Genomic DNA, 22,348 nt, shown 5'->3' on the forward strand with positions numbered 1-22,348 from the left:
GAATGACGAAAGATCTAAGAGAATGTCCCATTATTGCAAAGCGGCTATAGCTTGTTCATCAAAGAATGAGTGCAATGCATCCTGACTAGTTCTTTTGTGTATTATCAATCTCGTTCCGTTGGAATGATGCAAGGTATCTCAACCGAGGTACCAGATCATCGGGGTTGTCGGTGGCAAGCAATACGACGACCGTGAAGAACTCCAGGCCTGATTCAGGACAGGGTCGAGGCCGGCATGCTGGTTGGATAAGCACCTATTGAACATTCCGACAAGGCTCATATGTGCATACGAAATGGCGCGACCGCGCCCGAGCCGCAAACCCGGCCGTGTCTCCACAATACCCCGATCGGATGAAGGCGTGTGCGCTCGGCGGCAAGCAATTGACAGGCTAGTCTACATCACATCCCGTTGTCTACCGAATTCGTTTAGACGATTTGAGGATTGTTCTGTATCGATGCTGGTGTGTCTAGGAGAGAATCCGGTCTGGAGAAATATAGACTCTGGACCGCGGCCGTGCTAGCTTGTTAGCGCGGTCATGGGTTCTAATTCCGGATTGTATGATATCCACGACTTGAGGAAGCTCATTCGGTGGTAGACTCGCATAGGCTTGATGGATGCGCGGCATGCGCGAAATCCGAGAAATGGCATGCACCAGCAATAGGAACGCAGGATCAATCTCGCAAGAAGAGCTGTAAAGGTCGCGAAAGGCCAAGCCCATTTCCCCAACTTTCGATGGCATTGGGGCACAGCAGCGGCAGCTCTCAACTCGACATTGGCAGGCTGGGCACTAGATCGAGACTTGCGAACGGTGGACGTACTACTATGAAACGTCAATCGAGTGTGATCGTGGGTGTATAACACGCTCATGCCATGCTCTCCTGCCGCCGGAGGTGAAGGGAATATAAGTACGGCCGCGATGTCGGCCGTCATATCTTCCCATATTATAATTGACTCTTGGGTAAGCGACAGATGAAACCTGTCTCGCTCCACATGACAGCAAACAACATCAATGAGAATGGAATTCCTCGTTCTTGTCTTTTGTGGAATCCTGTTCAACCGATTGGTTCTTGCACAACGAGCATTTTTCCCGCTAGATCCTCTACCGACTTTTCCAGCTTCACCAGCCGGGAGATTTGCCATCCCGAATACGGGCGGTAATCAAAACTATGTCTTCGGCTCCAAGATGAACGTTACTTGGACCTCAAGGTATTCTTCAAACAACCTGTTCATCATCTTCAACGACGACTTTGCGAATCCTCGCCAATTGCTGAGTGAGTGCTTCTTGTCCTGGTTGCAATTGTACCGGAGCTGACGAGCCATTTCAATCTTCAGCGGGAACGACGTTGTCATGGTACTACTGGGACATCAACGATTACGGAGACAATACGCATTACTTTCGATTCGCGATCCGCAATGCGGTGGACAGCGGCGATGGCCTCAACAACGGCATCAACAGCGGAGCTTTCTGGATCTCAAACGCAGCCGCGGTGAGCGCGGCCGAAAAGTCAAAGGCGGGAGTAGCAGAGCCGACCGTGGTCACGACGACAGCGACAATGGCGGCTCCGACTCCGAGCACTACTGCATCCGCAACGACCTCTTCACCGCCACCGACAACGACAACAACAACATCAGCAGCGTCGACAGCGACAACTTCGTCGGTTCAAGCATCTAGCGCAGCCATCACGTCGTCAACGCTGCTCAGCGCCAACATCACGTCCTCGGCTGCGAATACGACCTCGTCGATCATCCCACCAACCACATTGATAGCGACAACGACAGCAACAACAACAGCACAGGCCGCAGCACAGGGCAGCCAAAACACCAACATCGCGCTCGCCGCAGGCATCGGCATCGGCAGCAGCCTCCTGCTGATCGCCATCGCGGGCGGTCTGATATTCATCATGCTCCGACGACGCAAAAAGTCCTCCGGTGCCACCGCCACCGAGGGAAAAGACGACGACGGCGACGACCTCGTCGAGCTCGACCCCCGACCTCCCCGCTACATGCGGGACCCGGGCCACGAGGCGCCCGCCGACCACGCCTTCGTCGAAGCCCCCGGCCATCTTCACGACGACGCGAAAGAGGCGCCGACCACCGCGGGCGTGTCGTACTACTACGCGGAAGCGCCGGGGAATTCCCCCGGGAGGGCGCCGCCGCACGAACTGGCGGGCGGTGAGTGGCGGAGACCGATGGATGGCGCGGGGAGGAACCATCAGGCTGTCAAGACGGCGGATCAGAGCGATCGGGGCGAGTCGTGGAGGACGAAAGCCCAGCCGCCTGTGCCGCTGTTCTGATCCGCGCTGAGGATCGATAGGGAGTCTGGGATATGAATGGGGGCATGTTTGTGAGGGGCGAAATTTGACTGTGCAGATTTAGCGGGCGTTTCTGTCTGGGTTTCTTGCTCTTGTGATGACGAGAGACAAACGTAAGAGAGACCCGGTCTCTCGATGACGGAGGCACGCGATATTATTCGATTTTTCGTCTCTACACACACCTGGTCTGCTCATCGTCCATGTCAATGTCACAGCACGGTGAGTAAGATGCGCGGCCGTCGCGCGCGGTGTGCCCGGCAGGTCCGCGAACACCGCACCGCATCGCAGGGAGGCGCCCAGACGGGGTGACGTCCGCGGGTTGCGGTGCGCATGCGTTCAAGACGGTCCATACTCACGCCGGGGGACCTGTGGGTCGTCGCAGGGAAAAGACCCCTTCGCGTCTATATGTGTATATATCACGCAGATAACCGATGGCCGAACCGTTCCCTGGTCCCATATCCCACTGCAGTGGACGGAGTTTCACAGCGAGACAGGTGATCCATCCATGGTTGTTGGTCTTTCGCACGAGGAGGAGACGCGCTCTCATGCACCCGCGAGTCATGCAGGTGTGTGTGTGTGTGTGTGCCGAGCCAGCCGAGCTCCGTTCCGATCAGAGTGCGGGTGTCAACGAGTGTGTTCCATACCGGGCTGATGGGTGAGGTCCGCCGAGACTTCCCACATTTGCTAATGCAGCATTGTTCGACGAGTCACGGTCGCATGTCTGGGACGTCGCACGCCCAGAAGACGCGCGTGTGGATCGTGCGTGGCGGAGAGTGTCGTCCCTGTGATGATGGTGACACAGCCGGGATTCTTCCCTCCACGGCACAGCTGGAGCTCCCCCTCCATCAAATTGTCCACCCAACGCGCCCGAGCCACGGCGCCGCCTGAGCGCCATTTGTCACCATGATGGATACTGGGCCATGATGATATCGATGATTGATATTGACATCGATAATGATATTGATATTGATGATGACGTCTCAGTGGGAGTGCCTGTCGAGGAAGTACTATACAGAGATTCGCGTCATTTCCCCAATGGCACTACGTTCTGTGCGGATGTCGAGGAACATCAGGCACACAGGGGGGGGGGACAAAGTAGGTGCTGAATTACAAATTGACGGTGATGACGACGATAGACGTCCGCCGCATTTCCACCAAGGCCGTCCAAGCGCGGCGCGTCGGGCAACTCCAGCTCCACCTCCAGCTCCAGCTCCGTCATGGGCTTGGCCCTCCAGCATTATCAGTAGGGAGAGATGCAAGATTCGAATTCGGTTTGAACGTGAAAGACTTCGGGGGGTTGCGCGCGTGGAGATGATGCTGCTGCCCGAAAGTGACAATGACACTTCGTCCGCTCGCTCCTGTTCCCCAGCGGCTTTCACGAAAATGGGCTCCTGCCGCAGGATTTTTAGTTTCCTTGCACCTACGTCATGGGGACACCCAGAACGAGCCAAGGATGACCCTGGAGTGCTGGATGCGATAAAAGCTTATAATGACAATCTCGACGAAGAGTGGGAAACGCGGGCGCAAAATGAGAATAATAACTACCTAGTAGGTAAGGTGAAACCTCGTAACCGGGGAAGAACATGCATCTACAGCTGTAAACAAACGGTGGCGGCGGTACAGCACTCGGATCTGTGCTGCCATTGATTATTGTCTACTGTACATGTTATGATGGTGATGAGGTGAAGGAAACGGAGATCGTTTAACAATGCATTGGGGCTTTTCGTCGTCCCTTGGCAATCACCGTGAGAGATCACCTCCGAGCGAGCCATCCAAGTTCCGTTCCATATCGTACCGTGACGACGCTCGTGAGCTTCCAAGGGTTTGTGTCGTGGGTGTCGCATGTAACAATCCAAATCATTCGCGCCATCGCCAACTCAAAGCGCAGGTGCAGTGGTCATTTTCTTCCCCTTGGTACGCTTGCAGACACGGGCGCGCTTGTGGACAAGCCATGGAAGCCTCCTGGGAGACGACGACGCCCACGGATTTTCATTACATCATTCCCATCATCTCCAACCTGCATCATCCGCCGCGACATTTGCTGCTTGGCCTGCCTTGCTACCGAACTTTAATGTTTCCCAGAGCTTGCCGTCTCACTCCTCATCACAGTATTATATTATACTATACTATACCGAGTGGTATTCGGTTAGTGCTGAGACTCCACATTGTTGAATCCGTTGGCCGTTTTGGCTGGTCTCGTCTCCGTCTGTCGGTCTGTTTGCCCGCCTGTCCGCCCGTCTCTCTCTCTCTCTCTCTCCCTCTCTCTCTCTTGGTGGTGCCCTTTATCTCCCTCTGTCCCTCTCTGTCTCTCCAACTCCCACTCCACGTTTACCCGACACCGGGCCCGACCCAAACCATCATCATCTGCATTGTCCACGCACGCACGCACGCACGCACGCACGCACGCTCTCACGCTCTCACGCTCCCATACGCACGTCCCCTCCCACGCACCCTCACCTTTCACTCACTCACCCAACCGACCGTTGACCGACCAGACATTCTTCTCTCACATCCTTCCCTGTTTCCACCTCTTCTCACCTGCATAAACCGCCATTCCGACCATTCTTCACGTGCGACAGGTTCTACATCAAACACTCCAGCTTCCGCAATCCTCTTCCTCCCTCTCTTCTCCTCGTCATCTTCCCCTTTCGCATTGACAACTCGTCAGCGAGAAAGCAGCATGTCGGCTCCTCTGGGCTCCGTGCCGGTGCCAAACAATGCTCAACTCGACCGTGGCTACGGCGTGGGCGCATCCGACTTCGCCGATGAGGCGCCACTCTCCCAATCCTCCCACGGATATGGGGAGTTGGGGACCAACAACGACGGCAACTTTAAGCGCTCTGCCTCCTCCGCATCGACCACGGTCGGCGGCGGTGTGTCGCGCAGCAATACCCTGAAGAAGCGCTCCAGCGTGCGCCGGACGGGGAGCTTGAAGCGCAGCGGTAGCCGGAAAAGCCTCCGGGCTGGCAGCATCAAGGGTTTCGGTGGCCTCGACAGCGATGACTTCAACAGCGCATTCCACACTCCGATCCCTACCAATGGCTCCCCCACCGAAGCACTCGCGAACCGATTCCAGGCGTGGCGCCAGCTGCTCAAATCCCTCATCACATACTTTCGCGAGATTCAGAATTCCTACGAGATGCGCGCCAAAGCACTGCACAAGGTCCAGAACACCATCTCGAACCTGAGCCATCCGGCGGTCTTCATGGACGAGAATGGTCTGGGCGAGGCCACCCGTATCCTCGACGATTATCACAAGCGCTCCATCGCCGAGGCCAACAAGTCCCGGGACATCGAGGATGACGTCATCGGCGCACTGACCGGCCTGCGCAGCGACCTCAGCCAGAAGATCAAAGAGATCAAGAGCTTGAGCGGCGACTTCAAGAACTCGGTCGAGAAAGAGAAGGAATCGACCAGAAAGGAAGTCGACAGGCTGCAAGATGCATTGGAGAATGCGAGCATTGCAGACGCCAGCGGCAAGGGCGATCCCTACGTGGTCCGACTTGGGGTTGACCGAGCAATTGAGAAGCAAATCGACGAGGAGAACTACCTGCACCGAGTGAGTCCCAATCGTGTGAGGTTTCGCGATGGTCGTTTACTGACTTTTTATACAGGCATATTTGAACTTGGAGAGCTCGGGTCGTGAGCTCGAGTCCATCGTGGTTGGCGAGATCCAGAAGGCGTACAACGCGTTGGCCGGGATCCTGAAGCGCGAAGGGGACGATGCATACACCACCGTCGAGAACCTCCGCACCGGTCCTATCACGATGCCCAAGGACCAGGAGTGGTTGCAATTCGTGACCCGCGACGAACACTTCGTCGACCCTAGCATCCCTCTGCGACGTGTCGAGGACATTGAATACCCTGGCAAACACCACCCAGCCGCGGCTGAGATCCGCGCCGGTATGCTGGAACGTAAGAGCAAGTACCTGAAGTCATACACTGCCGGATGGTATGTCCTCTCGCCCACCCACTTGCACGAGTTCAAGTCGGCAGACAAGATCTACACCCAGCCGCCCGTCATGTCGTTGTACCTTCCCGAGCAGAAGTTAGGCTCTCACTCCGAGCCGGGCTCATCCAGCCAGAAGTTCATGCTCAAGGGCAAGCAGACGGGAGGTCTCCACAAGGGCCACAACTGGGTCTTCCGGGCGGAATCGAGTGACACCATGTTGGCTTGGTACGAGGACATCAAGAACCTGACGGAGAAGACCGGCGAGGAGCGCAACGCCTTCGTCCGACAGCACGCCCGAAGCGTCAGCGGTCAGAGCGATCGCGCCACCGTCAGCAGCGACGGCATGGAAGAGGATGAAGCCGACGCGACCCCATACTCTGCGGCTTCAGCAGCTTACGCCGAGCCAGTTCAGCGGGCGCAGCGACCGCAGCCAGGTGAGTGAGTGCTGCGCCCTTTTTTAATTAATGTAATTCCAGGGCGAACACATACGCTGACCACAGATGTCACCAGGCGGGAGATTCCCATCTGATATGGCCCTTCGCACCATCGGCGCGGCCCATGCGCCTGCCGACGATTCCGACGACGAGCGGGACGTCATCGCCGCAGCCGGCGCGGTCCCCGGATCGGCCATGCGAAGCTACGGTGACAGCGACCCTTACCGCCTCGACGGCGTCGATTCTCATCTGGGGACCGCGCCGAGCACCGCGCCCGCTGGTCAGGAACTTTTCGTGAGCCCGACATCCGCCGCCAGAGAGGAACCGACGATTCCCGTCGCCGCTGTCGGCGCAGCCGCCCCCGAGACCCTTCAACAGACCCACTGGCAGGAGCCGATGCCTCTCGTGCAGGAGGCACAAGCTCCAGCTCCCGCACCGGTCGCTCAAGCACCACAGGCTGCCGTTGCCCCCGTGTCCGCGCAGGCCGTCTCGGCGTCCCATTGGCAGGCTCCGGCGCCTCTCGCGCAGCAAGCTCCAGCTCCTGCGCCGGTCGCTCAAGCGCCGCAAGCCGCGGCTGCACCAGTGTCCGAGCAAAGAGGCACAGCTCACTGGCAGGCCCCGGCGCCTCTCCCTCAATCATTCTTCACCCCTGCTCCCTCGGCGCCGGAGCCGACGCCATCTGCCACGGGCGCTCCCTCGACCGCTCGGGCGATCGCCGACGACGAGTCCAGCAGCGCTCCTCTCGTCGCCGGTGCCGTCGCCGGCGCTGGTGTCGGTGCCCTCGCCGCCAGCGCGAGCAAACCCGAGCCCAAGACCAAGATCGAAGAGCCCAAGACCACCCCCTCTGCGCCGCCCGCAACGACCTCCGCATCCCCCGTCGTCTCGGAGCCCGCCCCATCCAACCTCGACAGCACCGTCATCCCCGCCCCCGCGACATCTTCCACCGTCGTCGCTGCTCCCATCCCTACCACCAAGGAGGTGTCTGAGCCTGCCGCACCTGTCCCCGAGCCTGCCGCAGAGTCCACGCCATCAGCCGCCCCCTCGTCTTCTCCCCTCGGCGGCCTGGAGGCCAAGGGCGCCCGGGAAACCGGGGCCTTCTTCCCGTCGGTCGTCAGGCACAACACGGACATGAGCATCAGCAAGCTGCACGTCCCGGGAGAATACCCCAAGAAGCCGTAGATCCGCGGGGGAAATTAACTTTTTGACGACGCGATGAGAGAGAGATTTTGGTGGAAGAGGAAAATCCGAAACTATTTGCAAGGGGGTCTTATGGGGCGATGAAGAGATGATGGTATTTCCTATTTTTGTGTGCGCGCGTGTGTCTGCCATTTTCCGTTTTTTACGTGTCTGTGTCTGTGTTTGTGTTTGTGTGTGTGGTTACATCTTTTTTTTGTCTTGGATCTCGTGTCAATCGGTCTTTTCAGCGGAGAACTATACATACTTACGATACATAAATCATCCCCTTTCTGTTCCATCAACCGGATCGCCGTGAGTCTCTCTCCACACACAACAACACACAGGATCATCCCTTTATCCACAAGTTCAGGACACACACACACACACACACACACACAAATGATCCCACTTCTTCCAAACGACGAGCCGCTAGACTTGCCAAAAAAGGAAACCTGTCGAATCACCAAAAGGCCATATTTTCATGGGTGGATGGGTATCTTTCTCGTTTTTTCCTCTAAGCGGTGGAACAACAGGCCGGCTCGAGGGGTGATACCAATCGTCAATTAATTGCCGAGGGGGGAGTCCCCACCCGATCGATCCGACATCGCGATCCCTTCTCCCTCTCTCTCGCCATCATCGTCTTCATCATCATCTCCCCCAAGATCTCGGGTTTTGGACGGAACGATTTATTCATTCATTTATTTATTCATTTATTTTAATTTGCTCGCACGGAATCCAGGGAGACCCATCCCCGTCATGCCGTTGTCGTCGGCGTCGTTGTTGTCGTCGTCGTCGCCGCCGCCGCGGAGGGAGGAGCCACAGCAGCATCGGCAGCAGCAGCAGCAGCCTGGTTGGGGTAATGCTCGAATTTCCCGCCGGGCTGCAGGACGCCGATGCGGTCGTACAGCGTCCGCGCGCGGATGTACGGGTCCAACTTCCAGTAATTCCGCGTCAGTTCCGCCGCGAGCTGCGAACGGGCCGGGTTCTCTCCCGCTCCTCCTCCTGCGGCCGGCGTGGTCGTCGCAGCAGGGGTCGCCGCCCACGTCGCCGTCTCCGCCTCGTATCTGGCCTCGATCGCGCGGCGTTCCGCGCGGAGGGCGTCGCGCTCGGCGGCGTTCTGCATGAGCGCGTTCTCGCCGGGCGCCGGGTCGACGTAGGCGTAGGCGTAGTCCTCGCGGCCGCCGAGCTCCTTCATGATGCGCTCGGGCGGGCCGATGAACTTCTCCAGCCCCGCCACGTCGTTCTCGAAGTGGATCTTGCTGGCCACGACCGGGTCCAGCCAGCCGCGGATCACCTTCCACACGCCCTGGAAGATCCAGGGCGACTTGTAGACGACGACGGAGCCGAGCGACTCCGGGTAGTTGGCCTCGAAGCACTTGATCATGAACTTCACCGGCGCGTAGTCCATGTTCGCGAGCGAGAAGTCCTGCATGTCGAAGACGATCGTCGCCGTGTCGATGCTGGGCGTCAGGAAGAGCCGGGTGGTCTCGATCGTGTAGATGGTGAACCGCTCCATGGTGGCGTCCTCCTGCTGGCCGGATCGGTGCAGGCGCACGCGGATGTAGACGACGGGTCGGCCGGCGATGTCGTGGCCGTGGATGAACGATTTGCCGGCCTCGGCGATGTCGAGGAATTCTTGCCCGGCCTTTCGGGCTTTGGCGTCGGTGTTGTTGGGGTGGGCTTGGAGCTGGGCGTCGCCTTCGCCCTTGGCGACGATGCTCTTGTAGGGGTCGACGCCGAGGGTCCAGTGGATTGTTGATACCAGCATGACCATTGCGTTCGGGACATCCCATTTGCGCGCGCGGAGGTACCGGAGCACGATGGCATCGGGGTTGTCATGCTTGACGAGATCCCAGAACGCCGCGCGAAGTTCGGCTGGGTTGTCGGATGCGAGCGCGGCCTCGAACTCTTTCGTCTGACCATGCTTGTCCTCATCCTCTGCATCTTTGCTCTTGGATCCGAACAGGCCGAACCGACTCTTCTTCTTTTTCTTCTCCTCGCCCTCGTTTATTGACGACAAGGTATTCGCTCGAGCCCTTCGCACGGTCTCGGGTAGAACGCCGAAGATGTCGAGCAATTGCGCCCACATTTCTTTTAACTTTGCCTCCTGCTCGGCCGTCAGATTGCCCGGTCGGCCGGGAGCGGTGGGAGCGTCCATATCGTCGGCGAATTGCACAATGCAATCTTCCTGCGCCGAATCTTGTACCGAAGTTGGTTGGTATAGTCTTGTTGCGAGATATGCGACTGCAACCGAGATGACAGCGGCGGTGACTAATGCGACAGGATCTACCGCACTTCGTTGAGCATAGAATCGCGGTTTTGTCTTATAAGAGGAGGCGATTGGTTTCGAGGAATTCGCGCCGTGGACAAACGAGTCCGAGGTCTTGACGAACTGGCGAAGCGGAGTTGTGCAGATCCGGTGACGACACAGCCGTGGATTAAAAAAGCGGGCAGGCAAGTGCGAGTTCGGCAAGGAAATTGCTCGATGGAGTTCGCGATGCAGTGATGCGACGGGAAGAGGTCGCTTGGTGATCATCATAATCGGAGACAATGCGTCCGGCTGTCGTCCATCAAAAAATAATCCTCTATGATGAGCTCATGCCCGCCGATGCTGCAACAGGATGACGATGTTTCTCGGCGTATCCTGGTGGAATTTCCAGCATGCAAGCCGAGCTCCTCCGACAGTTTATTTGTCCTTGTGGTATTGAATATAATTTATGGTAATAAACATGCGATTCGTTTTCACCACGACGACTGTATACGGACTTGAGGATATATCAATTACGTTAAGCAGGGTCTCTGCTACTTCGGTTCGTGTAGATAATTGATCTACATTCCGACCGTGGTTTGAATGTCGCAAAGAAAGCCATAGACGTAGTGGTACTGCGGGTGTCGACCCACGGCGCGTGCGAAACGCGTGTGCATGTAGGGCGGGCACATAATTTGTGATGATACCAGGCCCCGCGTTCAACAATGGACACCGAGGGACAATTCGCAAACCTTTCGCGAGGGAAGCCACAGCATCTCATCAAAGCCATTCCGGATTGCACGAATCGAGGTGATGGCGACGGCAACTACACCGATTGATCTTTCAGGATCGACGCGCAACCGCTCCCTCTCACGCTCACGCTCCGGCGCATTGCCATCTCGCCCGACGACTCCCCTTCGACCGCCATCACGAACGAGTCTACGCGCATCCCAAACCACACCCACCGACGGCGCTGCCGCAGGAACTCACGACCACCCTCTCAATGCCCTCGAACATGCCTTCAGCGAACTCAGCGACGGCATGGCCGACCTCGAAGCCAACTTCATGCATCTCTCCCTGCTCCACGAGTCCCTAGGCCGATTCAACGAGAATTTCGGCGGGTTCCTCTACGGTCTGAACATGAGCGCCTTCTGCGTAGATTTCCCGGAAGCGCCGATCCCGCAGTCCTTCTCGCGACAGCGCGAGGGGGCCTACGCCGGCGAGCAGTCCTCCATGTTCCAGAGCCACACGGGCGGGACGCACATCCCCGATACGGAGGCGACGTTCCTCACGACGGACACCAGCTTTGTGGACAATCCTCCGCCGACGAATGTCAAGGCGAGCAAATACAGCTCGGTCCCGGGGTCTTCGGCGACGCCCCGAGCGAGAGGTTCACGTGGTGGTCCTGCGGCTACGGGTGGAAGAGGGAGGGGAGGAGTGGGAACAGGCACGGGTGGCAGTGGGATCGGACGAGGTGGACCAAGTGGACGAGGCGGTGCGTCGAATACGGGGAGTAGGATAGGACGAGGAATCCCTCGAGGTAGAGGTGTGCGGTGAAATGATCATCCATTGAGTAGCATAATAGATACCATTTGCAGGATTGAAAGAGACGGATAGCAGCAGTACCTTGCAGATGGGGCGATGTGCAACTGAAGGCGTCTCACTCTCACGTGCGGTGTGGGTATGATTATCATCCTTCTGTAATCCATGTCAGACTCACGAATAGCCCTTGAGAGGTCTGCGGCAAACCCAATCAGCACTGTGCTGGTGTGAGAAGGCGGCGTCTACGTAGCAAGATCATCACAGAGCGGACGGTGTTCAAGATTGCCAAATTTGCTCAAGCACCTACATCGAGCCACAGCACATCACAAGTGGAGGAGGCTTCCGTCTTTTATTAGCTGAGAGGGAGTTCTAGTGAGGAGCGAAATAATGCTTCCTCCCGACTGATGTGTCACTGAAGGATCGCAGCTGGATGGATGTGCGCCTGCAACGTGAGCTGATCAGTGCGCGTTGCAGTCTTCTCTAGACACCAGGAGTTTCTCTTGGCCACAAGCAATACCTTCCAGTCAAGCCCAGAATTGTCTCTCTCCGATGTCTTCTTCCACAAGTGAATGACCACTGGGCCAAGGCTTTCAGGCTTCGAAGCGACGGCTTGGCCTTTGTCTGTGGGCTCCATTGAGTATGGAGATGTTTACAGTAGAGGTGAGGAGGATCTGCGGCTCACTGCGTCGTCCGGTACTCGTCGTTGTGCACGGTGGCTGGGAGTGCATCTGGGCTACAGTCATGTCCCCCAGTTTAGTGCAGGAAGCTGGCGGAGCTCACTGCGCGAGATGGTGTCATGATCGGATACTTCTCTGGCTGTTCCCCGTGTGTCAGTCCGGCACTGCCAGTAGCTCTTGGGCGTCGGCAGACCGGATCTACAGTGCACACACAATGCCTATCAACCAGGAAAGTGGCTGGTGATCATCATCATCATCATCATCATCATCATCATCATCATCATCATCATCATCATCATCATCATCATCATCATCATCATGTGGTTCACGGGCACGCTCGCCTGGACTTGTACTTGAAAACTTGGATACTTTTCCAACAGTTTCATAGCGCGTTTCTGTTGTGGACAGAGGACCTACGAAATCCCACGATGGGTTTGATAAACAGTCACGCATGTCGTGTTGCATAGATCGACTCGCCCTGGCGACACAGAGTGAATGTCTGCGAGTGCCCGGACTTTATGCTGATGTGCACAAGTCCTTCCGACGCGGGATTGTCGGACATCATCTCCTCCTTCCACCGCCAGTCTGTGCTGATGACGCCTCAAATTCCGTGGTGGTGCGGAGCACATGCCGATACGACACACGTCGGTCGTGAGCTCTGAACCTTTCTTAAGCTCGTAATGGGACACACATGCACGAAGCCTTGGAGGTGAGCATAATTATGTCTCAGCACATGTCGTCCCTACGATTCAGTCCGGGATGTGCAAGGGCAACAGTGCGCGACCACCATCTCGATCGTTGGGATATGTATTAGGCGAGGAGATCGTGCGGTGCTGCCTTTCGGAAGTTGGCGGAAACATGCATTTCTAAGCGGTCATATTTTTTCCCTCTTTCTACGCAGACCGCCGGTGTTTAATGAACTGGCACTATCCATAGCGAGTATAGCTTCGACCTCTCTGCTGCTCGGACTATCGTAGCAAAGCATAAGCTGACCCAAAGCGGATTCATGCGCACCAATTAGATCGCCGCATGAGTGGGATGGTCAAGTTGTTTGCACCATCGCATCCTGACGATTTCCTGATCACGAGCCGATCGTCGCGAGAGAAATTCGCTTGTGGGAAACCACTTCCTTCGCGCCTTTTCCCGATCAGGGAAATCTACAATTATAGCTTCATTAATGCATTCCATCCATGGTGTTGTTGGCGAAGATGCACAGGCCCTTTGCGAAGAATCTCCCGCGCCTTTCCGCCCTCGGCGGACGACAGACAATGTGAGACCGATGCCCTCCACCTTCACTTGACCCATCCCTCGTTGTCAGCAGGTTCCAAGAATGTGTGTTGACCACCGCGAACGATCCAATCGGAGCTTGAGTGACTCTGCCTCACACGTCAGCACAAAGTCACGCTCTTGGGACGAACCGCTGCTCTCATCATCGGAGATAGTGTCGGACGGCCGACGATGGTTACATATTACCCAGCCCACCCCCCATAGCTCGAAATGATGTTAAGGCCATTGCTTCAACAATCTCGGTTTCGTGTGCTTGTCATCACTTTCCTGTCTTACTCTAATCTCGCATACTTGTGGAAGGAATCCGCATAGCTAGTAGATGACCAACACATCGCGGACTCCACGTCGTGTGTGACTTGATCGCTATTTCGTTGTCACTACAATAGTTCTGCTCGGCGAAGCCTACAATCTGGAGCTGAACTCCCACCGTATCACAATCGCCAACGACAACGACAACGACAAGAACAATCCAGTACGACTCCGGAGACCAGCACGCAACTGGCGAAGCAAGTAGCTGAAAAATGCGGCTCAACAGCTCGTCGCTGCTAAGTTCGGCAGTGCTGATCGTTGCTCTCGCACTGCCACTGATCGAAGCACAACACAGCCATGGTGGTGCTTCAGACACGGGCATGGACATGTCCAGCCACGGCGCCGCAGAGGAGCCACCCGCGCTCGACCCCAACGACCCATGGATGAAGTCGCGTACGATGCAGAGCTATTTCCAGCACGGAGGCTACAGTACCTGGATGGTCGCTCATTCAACCCTCATGATCCTCGCGTGGGCGTTCGTGATGCCTTTGGCGATCATGCTGAGCATCGCTCGCTCGCGGTGGCATCTCCCTGCTCAAGGGTTATTTCACACGATCAACGGATTGGGTGTGCTCACCGGTTTCGTCTTCAATCACGCTACGCCGGATCTTTACGAGGGCAATGCCCACCACCCGCTCGGCTGGGTGTTGACTTGGTTCACGGTGGCTTGGACGGTCATGTCGGTGTACACGGCGTTGGGTGCGCGCGCGGGGAAAGAGCATAGTCCCACGCAAATGGGAAGAGAGGCGCCTGCATCGAACGCGGCGCAGCATGGATACTTCTCGCAATACAACGACGATGTCTCGCCGACACGCATGTCGCGAGACTCGGGCTTGGGCAATTCCCGGCAGAACTCGCAAGATTCCATTCTTCAGAAGAAAGAGCAGACCTCTCCGTTGTACCCACTCGCCGAAGATGTGGACCTTGATGATGAGGAGAAATACGCTGCGCCCGAGACGCGCGGGTTTCTGGGTCTCGGCCGTGCACAGGTCAGCGACTCGGGTCTTTTGCGAAAGTCTACTCAGCGTCTTACAACGATTGCGAGGACGGTTCAAGTCATTCTGGAGAAGACCATGCTCTTGCTGGGCTTCACAGCCATCGCCACTGGCTTCGTCGTCTACGGTGGCATTTTCCGGGACCTCCAGGTCTTATCCGGGCTGGCCCACTATATCAAGGGCGCTATTTTCTTCTTCTACGGGCTTCTGACTCTTGGAAGATGGATGGGAGCCTTTGCCGAGTTCGGATGGGCGTGGAATCTGAGACCAAGCCATCCCGCAGTGGCGAAATGGAAGGCGCGAATTCCTTCGGCCGAGTTCGTCGAGTCGTTCGTCATTTGGCTGTATGGCGTCAGCAATGTCTTCCTCGAGCGACTTGGGAGCGACGATTCGAGTTGGTCGCCGCAGCAATTGGAGCATGTCAGCATCACGGTTTTGTTCTTCGGTGGTGGCTTGTTCGGGATGATGATCGAATCCTCATGGGCTAAGGAGTTGATGAGCGCAACTGTCTTCCATCAAAAAGACCGGAGTGAGAGATCGGCTGATGAAGCTGGCTCCTCTCGATTTGATACCATTTCAAATACCCAGCGAGGCGCCGAGCGGGAGCAATGGGAGCAGCCTCACTCTTACCGCGTCTCGATGAACCCCATGCCAGCGTTGACAATCATGTTATTAGGCATGATGATGTCGTCGCATCACCAGGCGAGCATGGTCAGCACAATGTTACACTCACAATGGGGCGGGCTCTTTTCGGCATTTGCCATGGCCAGAGGTGTCACATATGTCAGCATGTACCTCAAACCTCCCACTTCCCATTTCGCCGGTCGACCGCCGAGCGAGATTGTCGCGGCATGGTGTTTGACTTCCGGAGGATTGATCTTCATGAACAGCGCGTCAGATAGTGTCTGGTCGATCGAATCGAGTGGTCTCGATGCGATGACCGTCTTCACCATCACCATGGGCGTGACAGGTATCCTCTTGGCGTGGGAAGTCATCGTCTTTGCCATCAAGGGCTGGGCGGTTCGAAAGGAGGGCGGTAAGCTCTGAGCGATGGAGTATAAAGCAGCGGGAGTTGCAGAGGTAACAGGATTCGAGTGCCCAATGGAGATCGAGAAACAGTACGAATGCCGCGAAGCAGATGATTGATGGAACTTGTGATGGATGAAGAGAACAGATACCCTTTGATTACCGATAGGAAGATTACGTTTGGATGGATAATGAGCGAAATGGAATGGAATAGGACAGCAGCATTAATGTAGGTTTGTTGACGGATTTGGAGCAGAAGTACGAGTGCCAGGTTTGCTTGATGTCGGTGTTCAAACATGCGTCTGTGTGTCAATGATCGCGTGAAGTCACTGGTGGAGTGCGAAATAAATCCAGCGCGGCCCGTGTGACTTCAGCGTTGCGCAGGTGAAATTTATATCAATTGACCGAATTTTCTTGAAAATATTCCCAGCGATCTCAAATCCTCCGTGATATTGCCGTTACAGTCACGAACATGGCGATAGAGAACAAGGACAAGAAGAGCAAGCGCCCAAGCAAGCGAAAATCGCAAACTTTAGGTATTGCTCTCCGCATCAAGTGCATGGTGGTCAAGCAGTCACATACTCACAAAAACCACCACGTTATACAGACACTCCAGATCATCCTTCCCAGATCCAAGACGAGCAAGAAGAGAGTATTTTGCCAAAATCCTCTCAGGGCAAGGGAGCTCAACCAATCGCTCTTACTCAAGCCGAAGAAGTCACTGCCGAGCAGAAATTTGCTGCATTCTACCTTCGGCAAACCACGCAGGAGTTTGCCGACGACCTTGACAAGCTCCGCACAGCGAGTGACTTCAATGATCGAAGCGTCGAGCTCCTGGTCGACTCCTTGCAGAAGGGAACGGCGTGCTTTGCAAAGTCGGATCGCGTGAGGATCGGACGAGCAGGCGCAGAGACTTGAGACCAAGCGAGATGATGGCGGAGGAGACAAAACCCAGGCATCACAGTCTCTGCTATCTGTCAACCCGCCACCAAACATGTATCGTATCTCGAGCCTGCCACGATCATCTGCAGGCATTTCACTGCTACGGAGGCCTCTTAGTCCGGTGCCGGATTTCAAGAACGCCTCGAATGAGGTCCAGGCAGTGGCTCTCATTATGAGGCCGTAGGCCGAAGTTAGGGGGCGCATGTCACCATTGCTACACACTGTCATATCGCGCATGGTGGCTGGTAGTACCTCGTGGACACACATATATGTGCTCCACACATTGCTGCACCGCTTGGGGGGAAATGTGGATATGTAGATGGAGTGAGGGTGTTACGTCTGGCTTCCGCAAATGGCACGCAAACGACGAACTCGTTCTCAAGGCTACAGTACGTGCTCGCACGGAGGATGCAACTTAGTCTCGGATTACGACATGTTTTCAACATGCAAATTAGATTCAGTCTCGTCTTTATACCTCCGTGCCAAGACACGAAACGACTACTGTTCCAAGCTGGAGGTTCCAAGGTCCACGGATTCCAAGGTTCCAATTATGGAAATATTAGGGTTGCGGAAGACGCAGGTGCGTTGTTTCGCCTACCTGCCCAAGTGGTCTTCTCGATCTGACTTTCACATCTCCAGTCGTCTGGTGAATCCTAAAACATCGATCGTACAAGTAGTGCACACTATTCTCGTGCGCCGAATAAACACGCGAATATGGTCTCTTGTGTTGCTCGTTTCTCAAATATGCTTGTATGTGCGTGCAATATGAGAGCTTACCGTCGGCGATGACATCACCAACAAACCAGAGGCATCTGCTTTCGATTCTGCTTCACCATTAAACTCCTCTTCGCCGTGACAAGATCATCTCGGAGATTGCACTCGGCATCAGGTGATTCTCGCTAGATAGCTCCTCACCCATCGAGAAGCTGTCATGGATGCTGGTGACGACGATGCGATTGGGGCCGCGCTCCAATCTCGAAGGATACCTCATGGTCGCTCGTCACGCGCAAGGGGTAAACACGGTAAAGGCGGCGGGGGATCAAGCCCTGCAGTCTTTGATCCAATGCGGGCCCTCGGTCATTATGAAGTCGAGATCGCTTCGAAGGCAAAGAAAAGCAGCGAGAAGCAGGATGATAGCGATTCATCATGGCTCGAGATCCACGAATTGACGCCCGGCGAGGATGGCTTCCTGGGCAGTTTCATGATTGCCAACAAATTGCATGGAATATGCATACTAGCGGGAAGCCGGCAGGGCTTAGCGAGCATTATAGAAGACCTAGAGGACCAGGCCGAAGACTCCGACGACTCAGGAGAGAATGATGAAAGTCACAGTGCCGAGGCCGGATCGCCAAATTCTGGCTCAGATGCGTCCGAAGACGGCGATGAAGCTGATCGTCAAAGCAACGAAATCGAGCTCGCAGACGAACGCATCAACAGGCGAGCCAGAGCATTCGAGAAGAACAGCTTTCGGAATCCGAAGTTTTGGCTGAAGTACAAGGCACATGTAGAGTCAGATGTACAGGGTACAAGCAGCACAGCTTCAAGAGCGTTGGAGAGCGACCGTGGCTACATCATCTTCTCCAACAACGCATGTCAAACGTTTGATGGAACATTGTCTGCAGCTTCGCTCGGCTGGGACAATGTGAAGTTTACTGGCCGCAAAGTTCGTCCTCGTGCGACACCATGTCCACTAACTTGGACCGGTTTCGACGAGCTGGAGATTGGTAGGAAAGCGGAGCCGGACGAGGAGCAAGTACATTAAGGGCACGATCTCAGTCCATCATACATATTACTGTTATCTCCATGAAACTCAGGCCGATATTGCCGAAGATGTCACTCTTCTCGTGTCAGCCACAAGCGCTTGTGGCCCAATACCGCAGCTATGAAAGCCATCACGCCAGCTCAGGGCAGAGAGCAGACCTTGAGATGTCACTTCCCGGACTAGAGCAAGCCTCCGGTGGATGAGTGCATAGACCCAGCCATAGCGCCCACACGAGGAAAATAGAAACTCTACGATGGCTGGAAAATAGTCAAAACATCATAGCATCTTTGGAGGGCGTCAACCTATGCCCACGGGCTCCGGTCGCCACGCTTTGCTCACGCGGCCAGTAGCTGGGAGTCTGTCACGGATGCCAAGTCCGACGCCTTCAACTATCTGCGGAGGACCCACACAAAAGCGCCATTGCGGAGGTTGCTCGAGCACTACACGATGTGGAGTATCTTTCGAACTTGATGATTGTTTTCTTCGATGCGCTTGATGCGTCGTAGACTGCGTTGCACAGGTACAGCGTGCAAGCGACGTCCGAGCAACCCGTAGCGGAGTGACCATCGTGAGTATTTAGCGTGCGCCACGTGCTAATGGCCCCCGCCCTAGACCGTTGAAAATTCATGGACTTTCGCCCCGAACAGCTATCTTCGCGACCTCGGAAAACTCTGTACCTGAGCGAATTCGTAGCTTGGCAACGTCGAACCACCTGTCGGCTGCAAGCTACCACGATGGCTGCACGAAGCGCGGAACAATTGTCCTACCATTTCAACTCCGTCGAAAAAAAGGAAAACAGCTAACACCAGACAGAAGCAGCGAGAGACCGCTCTAGTGATGGTAGTCCTTTAAGTTTTGGGACAAGACAAGATTCAGACTGCTCTACGGTTCGACACTCAGCAGCTATACCCGTCATCGTAATCGATCGACAAGATTTCACACCGGACCAATGTCAAACAGTCCTTTCTGTTGTATTGGATTAACCATAATCAGCAGGATTCAGGAACAAGCACAGGCAGAGGGGCTTAGCTTCAATGCTTGACGGGCGATCCCATCCCTCGGTACAAGATCATCGGTCACGTCTCAGGGCGGGGAAATCGCCCAGGCACGCGGCGTGCTACAGCTTCAATAGGACGCTTCCACGATAGTAACATGTACAACGAAGATGGACTAGACTACTGTACTGCAGCATCCAACTCATGACCCGGATCAGCATGGTTCTGTCGTTGCCAAAGGGCTTAGACCACAATCAACTTGGAATCTGGAATCTCTGGGGCCAAGTCTGCGGGGGCTTTCAGGTACGCCACGGACCCGCATTGGCTTTGAGTATTTTGCGGAGGTGCATGACACCTCCTTTTCTTCCCCACAATAACCTTCCACAACACATGTGTTGAGCGCTCGAGGTCACAGGGGTCGAAATGAGGATACCCGATGTTTTGCAAAACTGCGTCACGCAATGGGCAGCATGAGAGAGCAGCACAGCACGGGAAATACCGATCTGGCCGAAGCTACACCTCTGAAGTCGTCTTGAAATTCCCAAGACGAGATATTCCAGACCAACCAGAACGGCTGCAGAGCGATGATCGCAGGTACAGAAGTCTGCTTGCACTCTCTAAGGCCACTGCGGAGTACCTGGCTGTAGCGCGCCCGTAGTGCTGCACGTGTACCACGAGTATGCATCGTTCGGCACAAGGTTTTGATCGTCTTTGCGGCTAGACTGGGTCAATGTCTCGAATGTTCGGGCACGCCTTCTAGACTAGCGCAGAATACACACCATCGCACGCCTCGGCCTTTGGAGAGAAGGTCTCGAAGCACCACATCGGCCAGACAGATGGCACTCTCGCGATGATTCAAAAGGCCCTTGGTCGCCTGCCATTACTCGATTCACCATCCACCTTCGACACATCTCCTTACAGTCACGATCAGACTTCAATATGGCCCCCGTCACTACTTTCCTCCTCGCCGGTCTTGCGACCTTGGCCGCTGCCCAGAACAACGCTCCTCCGGTCGCTAAGGGCGCCGTCATTGGCCGTCTCCGTCTCCCCGTCACTTGCCAACTTCTCGGCGGCAGCCAGACCTTCGATGCGGTTATCTCTGGTGAGGCTCCGGCCTACGCCAAGGCTGGCGCTCAGTTCTACATCACTGATGCCACCGGTCTCATCACCATCCCTCCGAACGTCGTCCAGATTGCCCGCAACCGAGGAGCTGTTTCGGCCCAGGCCTCCACCAACATCAAAATCAATGCCACCGGTGCCACCCCTGCGTCCGTCACGGCGTTCTCGGGAACCGTGCCCGTCACCTTCCCCGCCAGCGGTAGCACCACCCTCCGCTTCCCCAGCGGCAATGGCACTCTTGCCGACATTGGTCCTTTCACCATGGGCACAGGCGCCGTTGCCCGCACCTCGCTCGGCAACGTCAACATCAACTTGGCCCTGAAGGATGCCAGCGGTGCCGCTGTCTCCACCAACATCGTCGTCACCTGCGGTGTCCAGAACGTCAAGACCAACCTCATCGTTGTCAACCTTGACGCCGTCAACATCAACAACGCCACTTCCTACAACCCCCGCCCCAAGAACGGATACATCCCCAACTTCCCTACCATCCCCTCAAGCACTGAGTTCGGCTACTTCCGATTCCCCTACAACTGCACTCTCGGAGCGCTTGGTCAACAGCAGCTTGATTTGACTCTCGGTGGCCGCATCCCCACCTATGTCCGCAACGGCGCCAGCTTCTCCCTCACTCAGGGTGGCTCTTTCCTCCGCATCCCCGCCAACCTGATTGCGCTCTCCAAGCTTGGTTTCCCCAGCGTCGCCACCTTCAACACCAACGCCACCAGCGTTCAAGTCCGCGTGACCAACGCCTCGCCGGCCATCGTCGACGTTGTCAAGAACCCCCCGCTCGTTTCCGTTGTCGATGTCCGCAACGTTGACACCACCAAGGATTTGGTCATCCCGATCCCTGCCACCGGCACCATCTCCGTTGGACCTGTCACCGCTGGTGTCGCCGGTACTCCGATCTACCTCAGTGTCGGCAACGCCACCGCCCACACCCAGCTCCGCAACGCCACCGGCGCCGTCCTCTTCGAGTTCGACGTCCAGTGTGTCCCCGTTGCCGACCTCCGCCTCGCTGCCATCACCGTGTCCACCGTTGCCCCCACCAACGCCACCCTCCCCGCCGGCACCGCTTAGGTTAGCCACCACGAAGTCTGATCCACCAAGATCCATGAATCTTATGAAAACGAGTAGCGATGGATGACGCAGGCACTGTGCCAAAAAGAAAAGTTTGCCCATGACGCCATGTTTGTAAATAATTATCAAAAATGAAATGATGAAGATCGAAAAATCAACCGTTAGTGACATGCCACTCGTTTCCTTCTTGATCTCGTGATAGTAGTGTTTTCATATTAGTCCCATGTCAATCTCATACCGTGCTGGTATGCTTTCTGTCAAGGCCCAAGCATTGTGGTCGCGCGAAGTCGAGATTAGCTCGGCGAATGAGAAGAGAGATCGTTGATTTTGACGTCCGGGGTGGGCTTGCTCCGCCGATCAATCAGGACTTAACACACTTCACGCATTGCCAGATCGATTCCAGGCTCATACTCGGCATCTACATCTCAAGGCTCGACCTCGCAGCAGCTCTGATACTACTTCACCGACCTTGAGGCTGAACGTATCGTTTTCCAGCAG

At 55.8% G+C, this 22,348-nt stretch overlaps 9 protein-coding genes across 9 annotated transcripts; 7 read left to right on the forward strand and 2 right to left on the reverse strand.

Moving 5' to 3' along the window:
• The first annotated feature begins 874 nt into the window (after window positions 1–874).
• On the forward strand, window positions 875–2,519 carry K489DRAFT_146219 (uncharacterized protein). Its single transcript, XM_033599183.1, has 2 exons — window positions 875–1,271; window positions 1,333–2,519. The coding sequence occupies exons 1-2, from the start codon at window positions 1,010–1,012 to the stop codon at window positions 2,292–2,294; spliced, it is 1,224 nt and encodes a 407-aa protein (XP_033462027.1). The 5' UTR covers window positions 875–1,009; the 3' UTR covers window positions 2,295–2,519.
• Window positions 2,520–4,314: 1,795 nt separating this feature from the next.
• K489DRAFT_146257 (uncharacterized protein) lies at window positions 4,315–7,062 on the forward strand. The gene is made up of 5 exons (XM_033599184.1): window positions 4,315–4,524; window positions 4,981–5,541; window positions 5,587–5,871; window positions 5,927–6,702; window positions 6,775–7,062. Exons 1-5 carry the CDS (start codon window positions 4,384–4,386, stop codon window positions 6,791–6,793), a joined length of 1,782 nt encoding a protein of 593 aa, XP_033462028.1. The 5' UTR covers window positions 4,315–4,383; the 3' UTR covers window positions 6,794–7,062.
• Window positions 7,063–8,628: 1,566 nt separating this feature from the next.
• On the reverse strand, window positions 8,629–10,032 carry K489DRAFT_313752 (putative phosphatidylinositol transporter protein; the record flags this gene model as incomplete). Its single annotated transcript, XM_033600963.1, has 1 exon — window positions 8,629–10,032. The coding sequence occupies one exon, from the start codon at window positions 10,030–10,032 to the stop codon at window positions 8,629–8,631; it is 1,404 nt and encodes a 467-aa protein (XP_033462029.1).
• A 636-nt stretch (window positions 10,033–10,668) lies between these two features.
• Window positions 10,669–11,876, forward strand: K489DRAFT_146296 (uncharacterized protein). Its single transcript, XM_033599185.1, has one exon. It carries the CDS (start codon window positions 10,936–10,938, stop codon window positions 11,677–11,679), a length of 744 nt encoding a protein of 247 aa, XP_033462030.1. The 5' UTR covers window positions 10,669–10,935; the 3' UTR covers window positions 11,680–11,876.
• A 197-nt stretch (window positions 11,877–12,073) lies between these two features.
• On the reverse strand, window positions 12,074–12,794 carry K489DRAFT_421186 (uncharacterized protein; the record flags this gene model as incomplete). Its single annotated transcript, XM_033608224.1, has 2 exons — window positions 12,074–12,292; window positions 12,555–12,794. 2 exons carry the CDS (start codon window positions 12,792–12,794, stop codon window positions 12,074–12,076), a joined length of 459 nt encoding a protein of 152 aa, XP_033462031.1.
• Window positions 12,795–14,335: 1,541 nt separating this feature from the next.
• K489DRAFT_315317 (uncharacterized protein) lies at window positions 14,336–15,979 on the forward strand (the record flags this gene model as incomplete). Its single annotated transcript, XM_033601079.1, has 2 exons — window positions 14,336–15,461; window positions 15,525–15,979. 2 exons carry the CDS (start codon window positions 14,336–14,338, stop codon window positions 15,977–15,979), a joined length of 1,581 nt encoding a protein of 526 aa, XP_033462032.1.
• A 451-nt stretch (window positions 15,980–16,430) lies between these two features.
• K489DRAFT_407711 (uncharacterized protein) lies at window positions 16,431–16,876 on the forward strand (the record flags this gene model as incomplete). Its single annotated transcript, XM_033607398.1, has 2 exons — window positions 16,431–16,494; window positions 16,566–16,876. The coding sequence occupies 2 exons, from the start codon at window positions 16,431–16,433 to the stop codon at window positions 16,874–16,876; spliced, it is 375 nt and encodes a 124-aa protein (XP_033462033.1).
• A 565-nt stretch (window positions 16,877–17,441) lies between these two features.
• On the forward strand, window positions 17,442–18,811 carry K489DRAFT_146374 (uncharacterized protein). The gene is made up of 3 exons (XM_033599186.1): window positions 17,442–17,480; window positions 17,540–17,650; window positions 17,709–18,811. Exon 3 carries the CDS (start codon window positions 17,832–17,834, stop codon window positions 18,660–18,662), a length of 831 nt encoding a protein of 276 aa, XP_033462034.1. The 5' UTR covers window positions 17,442–17,480; window positions 17,540–17,650; window positions 17,709–17,831; the 3' UTR covers window positions 18,663–18,811.
• Window positions 18,812–20,596: 1,785 nt separating this feature from the next.
• K489DRAFT_368210 (uncharacterized protein) lies at window positions 20,597–21,850 on the forward strand (the record flags this gene model as incomplete). The annotated part of the gene is made up of 1 exon (XM_033602934.1): window positions 20,597–21,850. The coding sequence occupies one exon, from the start codon at window positions 20,597–20,599 to the stop codon at window positions 21,848–21,850; it is 1,254 nt and encodes a 417-aa protein (XP_033462035.1).
• Window positions 21,851–22,348: the final 498 nt, after the last annotated feature.

The sequence above is a fragment of the Dissoconium aciculare genome (assembly GCF_010015565.1).
Source record: "Dissoconium aciculare CBS 342.82 unplaced genomic scaffold K489scaffold_3, whole genome shotgun sequence".
NCBI lineage: Eukaryota > Fungi > Ascomycota > Dothideomycetes > Mycosphaerellales > Dissoconiaceae > Dissoconium > Dissoconium aciculare.